The sequence below is a fragment of the Oncorhynchus mykiss genome, chromosome 14, assembly GCF_057628025.1.
Source record: "Oncorhynchus mykiss isolate SJ-2025 chromosome 14, ASM5762802v1, whole genome shotgun sequence".
NCBI lineage: Eukaryota > Metazoa > Chordata > Actinopteri > Salmoniformes > Salmonidae > Oncorhynchus > Oncorhynchus mykiss.
The window spans coordinates 36,750,001-36,768,713 of NC_143035.1; the positions used below are offsets into that span (position 1 = coordinate 36,750,001).

Sequence of the window (18,713 nt, forward strand, 5' to 3'; positions counted from 1 at the left end):
TAAACCATGACCACTGTGACTAACACCCAGAGATTTTCCAACCAGAGACAATAGGTGTAATACTCTTCCCAACTGGCACTTTACTCCCTATGCACTAGGTCAAAAGTAGTGCACTACCCTATGGGCCCCAGGTCAAAAGTAGTGCACTAAATGGGGAATAGGGTGCCACCTGGGATGGAGCCTAGCCACTTGCTACAGCCCTGCCTGGCAGCTCCACAGCACAGTGTAAAATCACAAGTGACAAGCACTATTGATACTAATACATTCAACAAGGCTCTGTGAGATCTGGTTAGTGTCCAGACCAAACTGGAGTCTCACCTAGCTAATTGGATCCGATGGGTTAAAGGATAATTACTTCTTTCCTCACAAAATGGAGCACGGTACAACTTACTTTTCTTATATGAGCTAAAATAGCGACACGAAAGGGGTGTTGGAGGTGTTCAAGTTATAACTGTGTTGCTATACAGTGACTGCACATAGCAACAAGGCAGCTGTGATGGTGCATGTAACAAAGGTAGGGTTATCTATGTATGACAGTATTGACCCCTATAAGATGTCCTTATACTGAAACTCTTGCCTGATAGTGAGAGTCTATTAGGACAACAAAACCGCATTACAAATTAATTATAATATTTTTTAAATTCCGTGCATCAAAATCCTAAATGCTCACCAAGTAGACTAGTTATGAGTTCTCCAAATATACGACGCCTGTAAATATGATTTCTGAAGAGGTGAAATTTCAACTCTCGCCAGCAGCTGGTAGCAGAGCTCTAGAGGAGAGGAAGGAAAATTACCAGAGCCTTGCAGTGGGTGGAAAAGTACCCTTATTAAGGAGAAAGGGCTTCCCCAAAATGTCTGTTTGCAACATACTGCAATGTCTTCTACTATTGCACCTGCAGATAACACCGACTCAAAACAATAAACATTATGTAGACATCCTGTTATAAACCAATAATGCATGCATTATTAATGCATTCAATACATCCAGATTCTAGTTTGCCACTATAGGCTATCTGTTTCATAATCTCGCTTCACTGTTGCACGTGGTCCCTGACAAATTAATCATTTCATGAAAAAGAGCAATATAGATGAACTAGGCCGATAATAATTCTACACAATTCCGTTGTAGCATTTCCTTAAACAATATTATCAGCTGATGCAAAACAACGACGACAACAACCAAACCAACAGTAATCCATAGTCTGCATATGACATGTCATGCAACCAAAACCCGTTCACTCAAAAGAAACGCGCGGGGAAAAACCCACAAGCACACACTTTTTTTTGTGCCGTTTTTTGTTGTTGTTGCCTGTTTGCTTCAGGGTGTAAACGGATTGGGTCTCTGGGTCAACTGGGCGCTTATTGTGTTTGTAGGAGTTCAGAAGGGGGCAGAGGGGAAATCATGCCATAAGGCGTATTTGCATAAATTATCCCCCGCGTCAGATGACGTCAGGACACAGTTCGGTTATAAGCGCCGCCGGTTGCAGAAATAGACACATTCGCTGAAACATAACGTGGCTCACATCACTGGCATTAACCTACCGCACTATACTCAACTCAATTCACCACAGAAGCAACCGAATCGAGTCAGTCGAGTGATTTAAGCTGAATACAGTAACCTAGAATTGTATCTAGATAGGTAGATTTATCTACTCAACCAATCGCAAACGTGGCGAGAAGCATTATCCAAACGGGTCTGCTGCTAAATTTGAGTACGGAGATCTTCAAAACGCCAATGGAGGTTGCTGTCTATCAGTTGCATAACTTCAGCATCTCCTTCTTCTCCTCGTTAGTAGGAGGAGATGTGGTGTCTGTAAAACTTGACAACAGGTAAATATAAAAACCCGCTCTGGACTTTGTGTGTTATTGATGCGTCATTTGTGCGTTATATATTTCATTCAAATTTCATTCATCTAAATTGTTGTAATTCGACATAGTCATGTTTCTTCCTTTACAAATAGATTAAGCAACGTATGGTTATGCTGGTATCCGTTATGATATAATTGTAAATACCGTATTATAAATGTCTTCTGCTGTGCAGACTTTGAGTAATGCAATTTGACTCCAACCCGCCGCGTGTCTCCTACGGCTGCATTTTCAAACGCATAAAAGTGGAGTATCTCGAAACAATATCGAGACAATGTCATCAATTTCATGTCGTAGTTTGCAGCGCGCAACAATGTATCTAGCTAGCTAGGTTGCAAAAAAAAGACAATGGTAGTCAGGCATGCTGGTTTTTCATACACATGCCCAATCTCAAATAGGTTACGCCTAAACACAAATTAAATACACATTTGTGATGATGGCGTTACGTGGCAATTGAATCTCAAAAGACTCAAAATAAGTTATCCTGGTGCCAGCAATCTGTACGAGAACATCATAACCTTGCCGGTACTAACTAGGACCCCAGTTTGTTCCTTCTGATCCAATGCTCTGATTTGATATGTTGACTTATGGCTTTCTCTTCTTCTCTCCTCCACAGTGCCTCGGGTGCTAGCGTTGTTGCCATTGACAACAAGATAGAGCAGGCAATGGTATGTATATCAGCAACAGGATTATACACTTTATCGTTCATATCATCACTCATAGTAGCCCAGTAACGCCATTCCACATCCCACCACATTCATGCACTTTGCCCATAGTCATCATTTTCTGTATGTTGATAATCATAGTAGACTAGGCTTCAGTCTAGTACTCGTATACTTGTAGTACCGCAGAAGCATGGTAGTCTGTATGTGCCTTGCAGCTTTGAGTGACTACAGTACTGCATGTCCAATACGTGTGATGTGGCATGGGACTATGTTCTGTCTGCTGCATTCTGAGTCAGACAGGGAGGAAGCTATAGATGTGCACAACAGCAGTCAAGACTATATTACCTATTTAGTTTACAGCTCAGCTTTTAAACCTTAATCCTGGTCATATGGGTACAAGTCTCTGTAACCACATGGCCTGTTACTACATGTTACTACTACTACTACATGTTACTACTACAAGTTACTACATGTTACTACATGCTACTACATGTTACTACAAGTTACTACATGTTACTTACTACATACTACATACATACTACAACTTACTACGTGTTACTACAAGTGTTTTTGTAAGGCATGGTAGGTTAAGCTTAATCTATGAGTCACCTTACATGGATAGATTAGTGGTCGGTTTGTACGAGTTGCACGAACTCTCTCTCTCTCTCTAAACAGACGTCTCTAACTGTAGATCTCATTCCTTCTCTCCTACCTTAGGATCTGGTGAAGAACCACCTGATGTATGCAGTCAGGGAGGAAGTAGAGATCCTCAAGGAGCAGATCAGAGAGCTGGCTGAGAAGAACAACCAGCTAGAACGTGAGAACAACCTTCTGAAGAACCTGGCCAGTCCAGAACAGATGGAGAGCTTCCGCGAACGGGTTCCGTCCGACTCAGACGCTCTGGTCCCCCTGCGGCTGGACAACCAGTACCAGCAGCAGGCCCAGATGGGACTCCATAACCCTGACCAGTCCTGCCACATCAGCGCTGGCTCTGCTGTATAGGTGGCTCTTCCTTGGACCTCCAATTGTAAAGTGATCGTCGCCGCCAACTTCAGTGAAGCTGTCTGTAACAGATGATGAAACACACAATTGATGAAAAGCACACGAAAAGACGCTCTAACTAGCGGCTATAGGCTGAAGCTATACGCTAAGATAAGCCCGTCCTACGACATCTAGACTCTTTCTCTTTAGACAAAAGCGCTAAACGAGAGGGCTCACATGTAGCCAGCTGGAGAACGCTTGCATTGGGACAGAGGTGAGGCTCCGGCCTTCTGGGGCCAGGAGGACCAACCCTTCAGCCATTCTCTACCACCCCTGCTACAGAGGGGGGAGAGGGCTAAGAGACGGGGCTGGCCCGGGGATCTGATCCTGGGGATGCCTCTCCATACCTCTCCTGGTCCAGCCAAGGAAAAAGGAAATCTTTTCTCAAGACAGATGGCCCTCCAGTCTCCACTAGATCCCCCCCATTTAACTAGGCAAGTCAGTTAAGAACAAATTCTTATTTACAATGACGGCCTATCGGGGAACAGTGGGTTAACTGCCTTGTTCAGGGGCAGAACAACAGATTTTTTACCTTGTCAGCTCGGGGATTTGATCCAGCAACCTCCCAGTTACTGGCCTAACGCTCTAACCACTAGGCTACCTGCTACCTGAAATCCATGTGGAGTTCTTCTAACTGCTGATAGTACAAGCTCTGAGTAGTTAGAAAATATCTCAACCATCTTGTGAGTCATTCCACCTGTGAGTCATTCTACTGATATTCTCTGTCAATATTCCTTAAGAAGAAGCAACGTGTCTTTAGGAAACCAAACCGGAGCTCCAGTTGAACGAGTAGAGGAGAAGGAGGATCTAGGAGATCCTGGACTGTTGCTGGGAGAGAGAGGCTTGTTGCTTCTCTTTCTCAACCTCGCTGGTGATAGGAGATGCTGGACTGTTGCTGGGACAGAGAGGCCTGTTGCTTCTCTATCTCAACCTCGCTGGTGATAACTGATTACCATAATCATGATTCAGAACATCATTACTTGTATTCTTTGCAGTTGGGGTGTGCTGCTTTTTGGGGAAAATCCTGCTATTTCACATTTGTTTTGTGATTCTGAACAAAATGGAATGCTTGTTAATAGGAGCATTGTAACTGTTCAGTTAAATGATGTATTATGGGGATGGAAGTATCTACTACCCAGAATGCCTAGCTCTGTACATTTTACTAACATGTTCAGAGTAGTGGGCTGGAGATGAATTTGAGCAGCTGATTTTTTTTCTCTAAAGGCTGTGAATGCGATCCTGACCTAGCAGACATGTTCTGCGTATTCAGATGCCAACCTCAACTTGAATCAATGGCATGACTCTAGGTGCCTATCTCCAGAAGAGGAATAACACAGTTCCACAATGGACAATTTTGTGTTTTCTAACTACCAAAGACTTTGTCTCATTCCTACTCCAAACGAAACCAAGCAACCTGGACCATGTGTACATCGTTCACAGGGAGAACTCTTGTCAGCGTGTGTTTTTGTTTTGATGAACGTTGGTTATTGTTGCTGGTATTGTGTCCCTGAAACAGGTATTTGTAATGATGGATGCAAAATGTCCATTTGCAATAAACCTTCTGTTTACACTAAACGCCATGTTGGTTCCCTTTCCGTTGTTCTTACTCAAGGTTATTGCAATCTACATGGAGAGTAACAAGAATATATATAAATAATTATTTAGCACTCATTGACCACTCGCAACAACAGCTCGAGGATTTATACATCGGCCTATATGTTGAAGCTTAATGATGTTTTTGCAAGAAAACATTGGACATCTAACCAATGAACTAAATGTGGCTTACTTGTGTAGGTCAAATGAAAATCTACAACATATTCTTCAATCTTTGTCCAAAGCAGCACATCTGAACTTTTCAAACAACTAGATATTTAATAATGGTTGTCCAAGGGGCAGCTAGCCTGGAAGACGAAAAAATGCTTTGTCCCAAAAAAAAACAAATCCTTCCGCCATATTGGCAGCTAGTGTGTTACTGTCTTGTGTCTGTGTTGGTTTGTGGGTTCTCTACTGCCCTGGTCTGGGAGCTGAGGGCTACACCCATTACATTTTATATTTTTTTATTTCACCTTTATTTAACCAGGTAGGCAAGTTGAGAACAAGTTCTCATTTACAATTGTGACCTGGCCAAGATAAAGCAAAGCAGTTCGACACAAACAACAACACAGAGTTACACATGGAGTAAAACAAACATACAGTCAATAATACAGTATAAACAAGTCTATATACGATGTGAGCAAATGAGGTGAGATAAGGGAGGTAAAGGCAAAAAAAGGCCATGGTGGCAAAGTAAATACAATATAGCAAGTAAAACACTGGAATGGTAGATTTGCAGTGGAAGAACGTGCAAAGTAGAAATAAAAATAATGGTCATTGGCAGCAGAGAACTGGAAGGAGAGGCGGCCAAAGAAAGAATTGGTTTTGGGGGTGACTAGAGAGATATACCTGCTGGAGCGTGTGCTACAGGTGGGAGATGCTATGGTGACCAGCGAGCTGAGATAAGGGGGACTTTACCTAGCAGGGTCTTGTAGATGACATGGAGCCAGTGGGTTTGGCGACGAGTATGAAGCGAGGGCCAGCCAACGAGAGCATACAGGTCGCAATGGTGGGTAGAATATGGGGCTTTGGTGACAAAACGGATTGCACTGTGATAGACTGCATCCAATTTGTTGAGTAGGGTATTGGAGGCTATTTTGTAAATGACATCGCCAAAGTCGAGGATTGGTAGGATGGTCAGTTTTACAAGGGTATGTTTGGCAGCATGAGTGAAGGATGCTTTGTTGCGAAATAGGAAGCCAATTCTAGATTTAACTTTGGATTGGAGATGTTTCATATGGGTCTGGAAGGAGAGTTTACAGTCAAACCAGACACCTAGGTATTTGTAGTTGTCCACGTATTCTAAGTCAGAGCCGTCCAGAGTAGTGATGTTGGACAGGCGGGTAGGTGCAGGTAGCGATCGGTTGAAGAGCATGCATTTAGTTTTACTTGTATTTAAGAGCAATTGGAGGCCACGGAAGGAAGGAAAAGAAAATGAGAAAGGGAGTGAGTATAGTAGATTAGGTTAGGACAGCATAACCAGCTATGACAGCATGATGGGTAAACCAACAAGTCTCAGTCCAGCAACAGTATCTGGTAGTATGGATACACTGACAGGTCTCAGTCCAGCAACAGTACCTGGTATCATGGATACACCGACAGGTCTCAGTCCAGCAACAGTATCTGGTCGAATGGATACACCAACAGGTCTCAGTCCAGCAACAGTATCTGGTAGATGGATACACCGACAGGTCTCAGTCCAGCAACAGTATCTGGTAGTATGGATACACCGACAGGTCTCAGTCCAGCAACAGTATCTGGTAGTATGGATACACCGACAGGTCTCAGTCCAGCAACAGTATCTGGTAGGATGGATACACCGACAGGTCTCAGTCCAGCAACAGTATCTGGTAATATGCATACACCGACAGGTCTCAGTCCAGCAACAGTATCTGGTAGTATGGATACACTGACAGGTCTCAATCCAGCAACAGTATCTGGTAGAATGGATACACCGACAGGTCTCAGTCCAGCAACAGTATCTGGTAGAATGGATACACCAACAGGTCTCAGTCCAGCAACAGTATCTGGTAGATGGATACACCGACAGGTCTCAGTCCAGCAACAGTATCTGGTAGGATGGATACACCGACAGGTCTCAGTCCAGCAACAGTATCTGGTAGTATGGATACACCGACAGGTCTCAGTCCAGCAACAGTATCTGGTAGGATGGATACACCGACAGGTCTCAGTCCAGCAACAGTATCTGGTAACATGGATACACCGACAGGTCTCAGTCCAGCAACAGTATCTGGTAGTATGGATACACTGACAGGTCTCAATCCAGCAACAGTATCTGGTAATATGCATACACCGACAGGTCTCAGTCCAGCAACAGTATCTGGTAGTATGGATACACTGACAGGTCTCAATCCAGCAACAGTATCTGGTAGTATGGATACACCAACAGGTCTCAGTCCAGCAACAGTATCTGGTAGAATGGATACACCAACAGGTCTCAGTCCAGCAACAGTATCTGGTAGATGGATACACCGACAGGTCTCAGTCCAGCAACAGTATCTGGTAGTATGGATACACCGACAGGTCTCAGTCCAGCAACAGTATCTGGTAGTATGGATACACCGACAGGTCTCAGTCCAGCAACAGTATCTGGTAGGATGGATACACCGACAGGTCTCAGTCCAGCAACATTATCTGGTAACATGGATACACCGACAGGTCTCAGTCCAGCAACAGTATCTGGTAGTATTAATACACTGACAGGTCTCAATCCAGCAACAGTATCTGGTAGTATGGATACACCGACAGGTCTCAGTTCAGCAACATTATCTGGTATAATGGATACACCGACAGGTCTCAGTCCAGCAACAGTATCTGGTAGTATGGATACACCGACAGGTCTCAGTCCAGCAACAGAATTTGTTAACATGATGGGTAAACAAACAGGTCTCAGCCCTGTTTTTCAATATGACTGAACACATGAAATGAGTCATCTTATTTAGGTGGAGATTGCATCAGGTCCCAAGTCTTACATAGAGCCTGAGGTTACATCAGGTCCATAGTATTACTTAGAGGCTGAGGTTACATCAGGTCCCTAGTATTAATTAGAGGCTGAGATTACATCAGGTCCCTAGTATTACTTAGAGGCTGAGATTACATCAGGTCCCTAGTATTACTTAGAGGCTGAGTTACATCAGGTCCTTAGTATTACTTAGAGGCTGAGTTACATCAGGTCCCTAGTATTACTTAGAGACTGAGTTACATCAGGTCCGTAGTATTACTTAGAGGCTAAGTTACATCAGGTCCCTAGTATTACTTAGAGGCTGAGAATACATCAGGTCCCTAGTCTTACATAGAGGCTGAGATTACATCAGGACCCTAGTATTACTTAGAGGCTAAGATTACATCAGGTCCCTAGTCTTACTTAGAGGCTGAGGTTACATCAGGTCCCTAGTATTACTTAGAGGCTGAGATTATATCAGGTCCCTAGTATTACTTAGACGCTGAGATTACATCAGGTCCCTAGACTTAAATAGAGGCTGAGATTACATCAGGTCCCTAGTCTTACATAGAGGCTGAGATTACATCAGGTCCCTAGTATTACTTAGAGGCTGAGATTACATCAGGTCCCTAGTATTACTTAGAGGCTGAGATTACATCAGGTCCCTAGTATTACTTAGAGGCTGAGTTACATCAGGTCCTTAGTATTACTTAGAGGCTGAGTTACATCAGGTCCCTAGTATTACTTAGAGACTGAGTTACATCAGGTCCGTAGTATTACTTAGAGGCTAAGTTACATCAGGTCCCTAGTATTACTTAGAGGCTGAGAATACATCAGGTCCCTAGGCTTACATAGAGGCTGAGATTACATCAGGACCCTAGTATTACTTAGAGGCTAAGATTACATCAGGTCCCTAGTCTTACTTAGAGGCTGAGATTACATCAGGTCCCTAGTATTACTTAGAGGCTGAGATTATATCAGGTCCCTAGTATTACTTAGACGCTGAGATTACATCAGGTCCCTAGACTTAAATAGAGGCTGAGATTACATCAGGTCCCTAGTCTTACATAGAGGCTGAGATTACATCAGGTCCCTAGTATTACTTAGAGGCTGAGATTACATCAGGTCCCTAGTCTTACTTAGAGGCTGGGATTACATCAGGTCCCTAGTATTATTTAGACGCTGAGATTACATCAGGTCCCTAGTATTACTTAGAGGCTGAGATTTACATCAGGTCCCTAGTATTACTTAGAGGCTGAGATTTACATCAGGTCCCTAGTCTTACAGTAAGAATAATGCATTGCTGTCATGTATTATTATTGCCATTACAGTACCTGTATGTTATTGGTTGGCCATTTTGATGAGGCTCGTCTCTATAGGCCTATATCACATTGTGGTACCAGTTCTCTCATTCTATTTTGGGGTTGTTTAACATGGTTGGTTACAATGCTTGCATAAGGACCGTGTGCAGGAACCGTTGTTTTTCTTTTTTACTAGAGCTATGGTCTCCATTAAAGTAGTAGCATACTGGTTGTTTGGCAATGACAAGCTGTTAGCACGATAGCACAAACAGCATGGTACTCAGGCTAGTAACACAGACAGCATGAAGATAATGATAGACTATGTCTTCTCCAGATCTATGGTGATAAAACTGGTCTAGACTGGTTCAACCAATTAAAGTGTCCCAGTGACAATTTGTTGTGTTAACCTATCATTGAGTCCTTCGTTAAGGAACACTAAGCAGGAACTACTGAGGTGAATCAACGTCCAGTTTTTAGAGAATCTGAGGGTGTTCTCAAAACAGAATTTGTTGGGCCTAGTCTCCGGGTGACTGAAAAACCAAAAGTGTCACAAGAACTGACAAGACCTGTGTCAAGGTTTATGAGACCATCTTTACATGGTGTTGGGCTGCTTGGTTTATGAGACCACCTTTACATGGTGTTGGGCTGCTTGGTTTATGGGACCATCTTTACATGGTGTTGGGCTGCTTGGTTTATGAGACCACCTTTACATTGTGTTGGGCTGCTTGGTTTTATGAGACCACCTTTACATGGTGTTGGGCTGCTTGGTTTATGAGACCAACTTTACATGGTGTTGGGCTGCTTGGTTTTATGAGACCACCTTTACATGGTGTTGGGCTGCTTGGTTTTATGAGACGAACTTTACATGGTGAAGGGCTGCTTGGTTTTATGAGACCACCTTTACATGGTGTTGGGCTGCTTGGTTTTATGAGACGAACTTTACATGGTGTTGGGCTGCTTGGTTTTATGAGACCACCTTTACATGGTGTTGGGCTGCTTGCTTGTTTTTATAGAGCTGTAAATCCAACTGACTTCATTCTCAATTTCACAAGTTGGTACTTGGGTCCTGTCCTTGACTGACCATCAGGTCCAGTATGAATGGTGTTGTCCAGGGTTAGGTTCCCTTAGTTTACATATTGGTCTTCGATATCGTGAGGATAAGGCCTGGAATGCTTCAGGATCTGAATGACAGTTTGGAAAATATTTCAAATCAAATGTTTATTGTCACATGCTTCATAAACAGGACGTATATTAATATTGAAATGCTTACTGATGGATCCTTCCAGACAATGCAGAATCCCCTTCAATATATATATATATATATATATATATATATATATATATATATATATATATATATATACAGTGCCTTGCGAAAGTATTCGGCCCCCTTGAACTTTGCGACCTTTTGCCACATTTCAGGCTTCAAACATAAAGATATAAAACTGTATTTCTTTGTGAAGAATCAACAACAAGTGGGACACAATCATGAAGTGGAATGACATTTATTGGATATTTCAAACTTTTTTAACAAATCAAAAACTGAAAAATTGGATTTTATTTATAATCATTAGTCATTTAGGTCAACATTGGATCATTCAGAGATCCTCACTGAACTTCTGGAGAGAGTTTGCTGCACTGAAAGTAAAGAGGCTGAATAATTTTGCACGCCCAATTTTTCAGTTTTTGATTTGTTAAAAAAGTTTGAAATATCCAATAAATGTTGTTCCACTTCATGATTGTGTCCCACTTGTTGTTGATTCTTCACAAAAAAATAAAGTTTTATATCTTTATGTTTGAAGCCTGAAATGTGGCAAAAGGTCGCAAAGTTCAAGGGGGCCGAATACTTTTGCAAGGCACTGTATATATATATATATATATCAGAGTGATGTTGTTCCCCTAGACCAGGACTGCTCAACTCTCTTCCTGGAGATCTACTGTCCTGTGGGTTTTCAGTCCAAACCTTTTCCTGGAGATCTACCGTTCTGTGGGTTTTCAGTCCAACCCTCTTCCTGGAGATCTACCGTCCTGTGGGATTTCAGTTCAACCCTCCTCCTGGAGACCTACCTTCCTGTGGGTTGGGTTTTCAGTCCAACCTTCTTCCTGGAGATCGACCGTCTTGTGGGTTTTCAGTCCAACCCTCTTCCTGGAGATTGACCGTCCTGTGGGTTGGGTTTTCAGTCCAACCCTCTTCCTGGAGATCTATCGTCCTGCGGGTTTCAGTCCAACCCTCTTCCTGGAGATCTACCGTCCTGTGGGTTTTTAGTCCAACCCTCTTCCTGGAGATCTACTGTCCTTGAGGTTTTCAGTCCAAACCTCTTCCTGGAGATCGACCGTCTTGTGGGTTTTTAGTCCAACCCTCGTCCTGGAGATCTACCGTCCTGAGGGTTTTCAGTACAACCCTCTTCCTGGAGATTTACCGTCCTTTGGGTTTTCAGTCCAACCCTCTTCCTGGAGATCTACCATCCTGTGGGTTTTCAGTCCAACCCTCTTCCTGGAGAACTACTGTCCTGTGGGTTGGGTTTTCAGTCCAACCCTCTTCCTGGAGATCGACCGTCCTGTGGGTTGGGTTTTCAGTCCAACCCTCTTCCTGGAGATCTACTGTCCCTGAGGTTTTCAGTCCAACCCTCTTCCTGGAGATCTACCGTCCTGTGGGTTTTCAGTCCAACCCTCTTCCTGGAGATCTACCGTCCTGTGGGTTTTCAGTCCAACCCTCTTCCTGGAGATCTACCATCCTGTGGGTTTTCAGTCCAACCCTCTTCCTGGAGAACTACTGTCCTGTGGGTTGGGTTTTCAGTCCAACCATCTTCCTGGAGATTGACCGTCCTGTGGGTTGGGTTTTCAGTATAACCCTCTTCCTGGAGATCTACTGTCCCTGAGGTTTTCAGTCCAACCCTCTTCCTGGAGATCTACCGTCCTGTGGGTTTTCAGTCCAACCCTCTTCCTGGAGATCTACCGTCCTGTGGGTTTTCAGTCCAACCCTCTTCCTGGAGATCTACCGTCCTGTGGGTTTTCAGTCCAACCCTCTTCCCGGAGATCTACCGTCCTGTGGGTTTTCAGTCCAACCCTCTTCCTGGAGATCTACTGTCCTGTGGGTTTCCTGTGGGTTTTCATTATAGCTGCATAACTAATGCTATTGTTTTTTTTTATGTGCAAACACTTTTTCACATCTATATTGTAAATACACGTCATTGTATAAAAATGTGTATATTTTGGTTGGGTCCATCGAGGGGGTATCTGTGTTACCTTACCCTCCTATTGTTCTCTCTTGCCTGACCTTCAGTTAGCCAGGTGCCTGAGAGCTGTGACTGCGCCAAGGGCTAACATCTTGTACGTTGTCTCTTCGTGCGCAGGACAAATAAAAATCCAACAAGCAGACCTCCAGTTGTGGCAGTGTCCTCATTAAATTACACAACTCAGAACGAACCACGCTACATATACATTTTGGAGTTATTGATCCTACGAAAAACACTCTTCTTACGAAAGCAAATACACATTGGACAGGTAATATGTGCCAGAGGGAATGTTCTATGTTAATGAGTACAGACACGCATCACAGTGGAATTCCGGTCCAAACATAACACGATGTGCAACAAGTCGACTCACTAACAATTCCTGTATTTTCCACCAATACTGTTAAATTTTAATGACCAGGGCATGGCCAATGGAACGGAATGTTACTTTAATGTTACTTTTGATTGGAGCTACAGAATGATTTCCTGCCTGCATGGGAGCCTGTGATTGGTTGTCAGGAGTTATGGGGTTATGCAATGGGAACACATCTGTTTAAGTTGGAAATATGGTGGCTGTGTGTGCAGTGTGAGTCGGGCCCAGCCTAAATGTGGTTAGGGTTTGCATGCAAAGAGATCGTTTGCCCTCGTTCGCATGCCTTGGCTTTCTGCAGACATATACAACATGTTTGTCTCTGATAGCTGTGTATTCTTAATGTCAACCCTCTGCTCGGTCTACCAGGGTAGTAATGACAGATGGAAGTGGAAGTTGGAAGTTGGCTATTATGGGAACTCCATGCAATTTCACTATTATTTATTCTTTCCATGAAAAATAAGGCCTATCATTCAGATGACTGTTTTGTTGATGGAATCTCCATTGAAAATTTGAAAATGACATTTTTATCTCCTTTAGAAAGAGTTGTAGATTCAGTTAAGACAAAAGACAAGGTAGCACCTTTATCAGCACCTTCATTCACATTTCTCTTGACACAGAACTATATGTTGAGGTCTACTGTATAAACCGAGTGCAAATCCTAAAATCACTCATGGGTTGTGTCCCAAAATGCACCCTATCCTCTTTATAGGGCAGAACTGTTGACCAGGACCGCACTATATAGGGAATACGGGGTGATTTTGGACACTGCCAAGAAAGGGGATAGAACGGCAGAATAATGCATGGTACCATGCTGAGGCTGGTCACAATCTGTCAAGTTAATCAGTATTGACTGCCCCTCCAGCTTTGTTACCCATTTACCACTACCACTGTGTGTTGTTGCCATAGTAACACAGCTACCACTACCACTGTGTGTTGGTGCCATAGTAACACAGCTACCACTACCACTGTGTGTTGTTGCCATAGTAACACAGCTACCACTACCACTGTGTGTTGGTGCCATAGTAACACAGCTACAACTACCACTGTGTGTTGGTGCCATAGTAACACAGCTACCACTACCACTGTGTGCTGTTGCCATAGTAACACAGCTAACACTACCACTGTGTGTTGGTGCCATAGTAACACAGCTAACACTACCACTGTGTTGTTGCCATAGTAACACAGCTAACACTACCACTGTGTGTTGTTGCCATAGTAACACAGCTAACACTACCACTGGTTGTGTTTTTTTCAGAAATAACAAAAACAAAGGCGCAGCTGTGCTTGAAACCCCGTTGATGTGAATTTCACAAAGAGTCAATAGTCCTTCCAGTTGTGTTGATCCTTCAAACCGAATGTATCATTTAATGCAAATAGATTACTAACTGAGTGTGGTCACGTTAACGTGTGGTTGCATAAGTGTGAGTTGAGTTCGGGACATGTTTTACGTGCCTCATTGTGACTATCTGTTATTAACAGAGGGATTACTCCCACATTGGCACGTCGGCCTAATTCATTCAATTATCTTTTTTTTATTTTTTAAAGATGCCTGCTGCAATCTCTTCCGTCTTCAAAAGTCCAAATATGTACGTAGGTGAACGAGCCAGCCTAGCTTTTATGTCTGGCACTGAGTCTATGCCCTCGATGAGTAACAGACCAGGGGTCTGTGCCCCAAATGTCACGTAGACCTTTTACAATAGGTAGTAAAGGAGGTGGTGAAAGGCTTAGCCAACGGGGCCAGTACAAATATCCATATCAATATAATCAACAGCCTAATCAAAATGACAAGTAGTAGAAGAGATTACATGGTAATAAAACAATAGGATATTCAATACCAATGTTAGGTACGACTGTATTTACAAATAGGCCTATGTAACGGTATGACTTTAGACCATCCCCTCGCCCATACCCGGGCGCGAACCAGGGACCCTCTGCACACATCTACAACAGTCACCCTCGACGCATCGTTACCCATCGCTCCACAAAAGCCGCGGCCCTTGCAGAGCAAAGGGGAACTGCTACTTCAAGGTCTCAGAGCAAGTGAAGTCACCGATTGAAACGCTATTTAGCGCGCACCACCGCTAACTAAGCTAGCCGTTTCACATCCGTTACACCTATAAAGAGGGATAGTGTCTTGGTCGCGCAGTTGAATGAATATGTAGGGAATAGGGAAGCATTTTGGGACCCGTTCTAGAAGGGACCAGTATGTGACTGTATGTTTACAGTGACAGGTTCAACTACCGTCTTCGTTCCCGAAATAGAATCGTCTTGGAAATAACGAGCTCCAAAGATCCCATAGGTCATCAGCTTCAGAGAGGCCTGAAAGATGATTCCTCAGTAATCGATTCAGTGGGTTTTTAGCAAAGCCACTCTTTTTTTTTCTCTCTCTACAGTATTCTCCCCAAACAGCCTCTCGACTATGATGTTAGCCTCAAGATCTTCAAGGTGTTGCCAGAGGCGTCATGCCTGTAGGGGGGCACAAGGGCACGGTATCCACAGTGGAGGAGGAGAGAGAGTCTAGATTTTAGCTGGCAGCGATGGGCAGGACTGGCAGAAGTTGTGTGTGTAAATGAATTTGATCAAGCCGTATAGCCTATTGATTCCTTCCTTGGTTGAATCAATAAAACAGACATGTTTGGTTGTTTCCCTGTAATACTAGCCACCTAGACATGTATAAAGTTGTTTTTTTTAGCTAGCCAGCTAGATAGGTTCCCAAACTCCCAACTTCTTAACCAGATACAAAGGCCATTTCAGACTTTCAATCAGGTGAAGAGTAGCTTGTCTAACTATCTTAGCTGGCCTGTTGGCAACGTTGGTAGACTTTTAAAAAGCAAGTCATTAATAAACATACTGAATAAGACTTAATATTTTGCCCAGATTTTAGCAGAGATGCAGAGAAGCATATTTTATTTCTATAAATAAAAAAAATGAACCATCATTTGTCTGAAGGTAACCAGTACGGTTTACAAAATTAGTAGAAGTATGTCTACCCCCCCCCCCCCCCCAAAAAAGGCATTAAATATGTGTAAAAAATCCTGAGCCTTCTTATCTCCTGTTGTGGATATAGGACAGACAGTTAAACACCTTCCTTATGATTTGCAGTCTGTTTGGACTGTCTTTTTTGGCCATTTATGAATGTGTTATTCAATGCGTTTCTGTGGGATTTGGTACTAAAGGCCAAATTTGATATTCGTTTGCTTTTTACACAACAAGCTGCCATCGTGGGGTAAAATCCTTTCAGGTTACTGTGTAGTTTATAGAAAGTCAAGATATTTCTGTCTAAATGTTTGTTCGTACTGTAGTTTCACTCTTCCAACAGCATCCTATGTGAACCATGTAAACTACAGTATGTTTCCCTGAAGCCACATCAAGGACATGCTTCTATCTTCAAATGTGTAACTGGAATTAATATACAAATATTGGCGTTCTTGCAGGAGGAAAGGATAATTGCTGAATGTAGCTACTGTTCAGGTTAACACCATAGAGGACTAAATATTGTCTTATAAAACTATTAAATAAATAAACGTAATAATTTGTAACGTTAGCAAGTTTGTGTATGTGAATATAAACCTTCATTAAGTTTGTCTTGGCTAAGTGAGCCGAAAAGTCATTATGATATAGATTTAAGGGCGTTAAAGATTAAATCCTCATTAGAAAAATCATTATGATATAGATTTAAGGGCGTTAAAGATTAAATCCTCATTAGAAAAATCATTACGATATAGATTTAAGGGCGTTAAAGATTAAATCCTCATTAGAAAAATCATTATGATACAGATTTAAGGGCGTTAAAGATTAAATCCTCATTAGGGGAAACAACGCAACTGTTTGCATCAGCACTTTTGTTATTGCTTTTGTTTTGATGTTGAAACGGAGGAGAGGAGCCTCCGGCAGCGATGTAACAAATCATTTGCAGTACACATTCTGCTGTTCTATTCCGCCCGCAACAAAGCTAGTTATTTACAGTAATTTCTTTGTTGTTATAATAGCCCAAACGGACATGGATGGCAGTTTTAGCAATGAAGGATTCCTGCTTTAAGGCTGGCTGGATGGGTGTATTTATGTCTAGATGAGCTATACCAGTCATTATGATATAGATTTAGGCTGTATGTGTGATGTTATTCTGGTTGGCTCAAGTGCCAAAATAATCCAAGGCAGCCATGTTAGGAATGTGGCCAACCAAGCTTCAGAACATATTCTAAAAACAAGTGTGGAACAAAGGTAGCTGGCATTTGGTTTGTGATTTCAAGGTAATGTCTCAGTTGAGAGTACAGGCAGGGTACTACTGTGACGTGTTTCAAAGGGTTGTCAGGGGGAGTGTCAAAGCTATGGGGGTTGGGGGAGGGGCCTCTCCCTCTCTGTGTTACATAACATACACCTAGCACCATGTTGTCACATCAATCTGAACCAGAACATAGCCTAGCACCCTGTTGTCACATCAATCAGAACCAATGCCAATGGTTCTTCTTTGTCTAATTGTGCTGAAAAGCACAAAAACACCCCCCCCCCCCATCCAAGATCAGCTGTAGGCATTGGCCTGGTTCCCTTCCAGTCGTCTCCCTTTTAGTCATCTTTAGTTTGAAAAGCCCCGGCCCTGTCTGGGAGTAATGGGCTTTAGCTCTTATTACCTTCACACACAATACGGCTGTGTTGACATATACCTTTCTGTGATGCTCCCAGGCATAGAGAACAGTCAGGCTCTCTTCGTAAAACACATCTGATGTGTTTGTGTTGCAGGATGTTACGTAACTTTTTCCGTAGTATGTTAGAGAGCTTTACACGGCATACACTGTCGTACATACAACCCTGTAGCATCATATTCCAGGTAGTGTCTTGTCTTATGACACACAGAGAACAGGGGAGAGAGAACAGGCCTACAAAAACAACAGCTGGATCAGAGCTGGAACAAAAACCAACCTGTCCAAAATGTTATTTGTTTCTGTTGACTGTCATGGTTTTCAAAGACAAACTTTCAGAAATGAGCCCTTTTATGTTTGCAGCTACGCTGTTTGAGTTTCCCCGTGAAAGGAAGTGTTAAGCACAGTCTTTCAATGCATGCTGAGAGGCCTTGCGAGCGCAATAAGCTGGGACACATAGGACGGGTACGTGAGGACGTGTATAGACATGTATAGATTGGACACTGATATTGTAGAACCACACACACACACACACACACTCATCTAAGAATTGGGGGCAAAAGGGGACTTTATTAAATTAACAAGTCATCAGTGAGTTCAATCTCAAACTGTCTTAACGTGAACATCATCTGGGTGATCAGTTGGATATGGGAAAGCTCATATAGCCTAGGTAGTGGCAGGTAGCCTAATGTTTAGAGTGTTGGGCCAGTAACTGAAAGGTTGCAAGATCAAATCCCTGAGCTGACAAAACCTGTTGTTTTGCCCCCTGAACAAGGCAGTTAACCCACTGTTCCCCTGAACAAGGCAGTTAACCCACTGTTCCCCTGAACAAGGCAGTTAACCCACTGTTCCCCTGAACAAGGCAGTTAACCCACTGTTCCCCTGAACAAGGCAGTTAACCCACTGTTCCCCTGAACAAGGCAGTTAACCCACTGTTCCTAGGCTGTCATTGTAAATAAGAATTTGTTCTTAACTGACTCGCCGAGTTAAATAATAAAATATTGAAATACTGTACAGCTGTATCTAGGGTTACGGTCCCAGC

The 18,713-nt window shown here is 43.0% G+C and overlaps 1 protein-coding gene across 2 annotated transcripts in view; it reads left to right on the forward strand.

Annotated features, from left to right (window-relative positions):
• LOC110489223 (TSC22 domain family protein 3) overlaps positions 1-5,147 on the forward strand; it is an 83,248-nt gene extending 78,101 nt beyond the window's left edge. Inside the window, exons 1-3 of one of the 2 annotated variants that reach the window (XM_090198895.1) lie at positions 1,328-1,830; positions 2,483-2,534; positions 3,249-5,147. In XM_090198895.1, coding sequence (XP_090055021.1) covers positions 1,736-1,830; positions 2,483-2,534; positions 3,249-3,533 — 432 coding nt within the window. In that variant the 5' untranslated portion in view covers positions 1,328-1,735 and the 3' untranslated portion in view covers positions 3,534-5,147. Of the gene's footprint in view, positions 1-1,327; positions 1,831-2,482; positions 2,535-3,248 lie in introns of those variants that run through there. The other variant, XM_021561857.3, reaches the window with a different exon arrangement.
• The last annotated feature ends 13,566 nt before the right edge of the window (positions 5,148-18,713 follow it).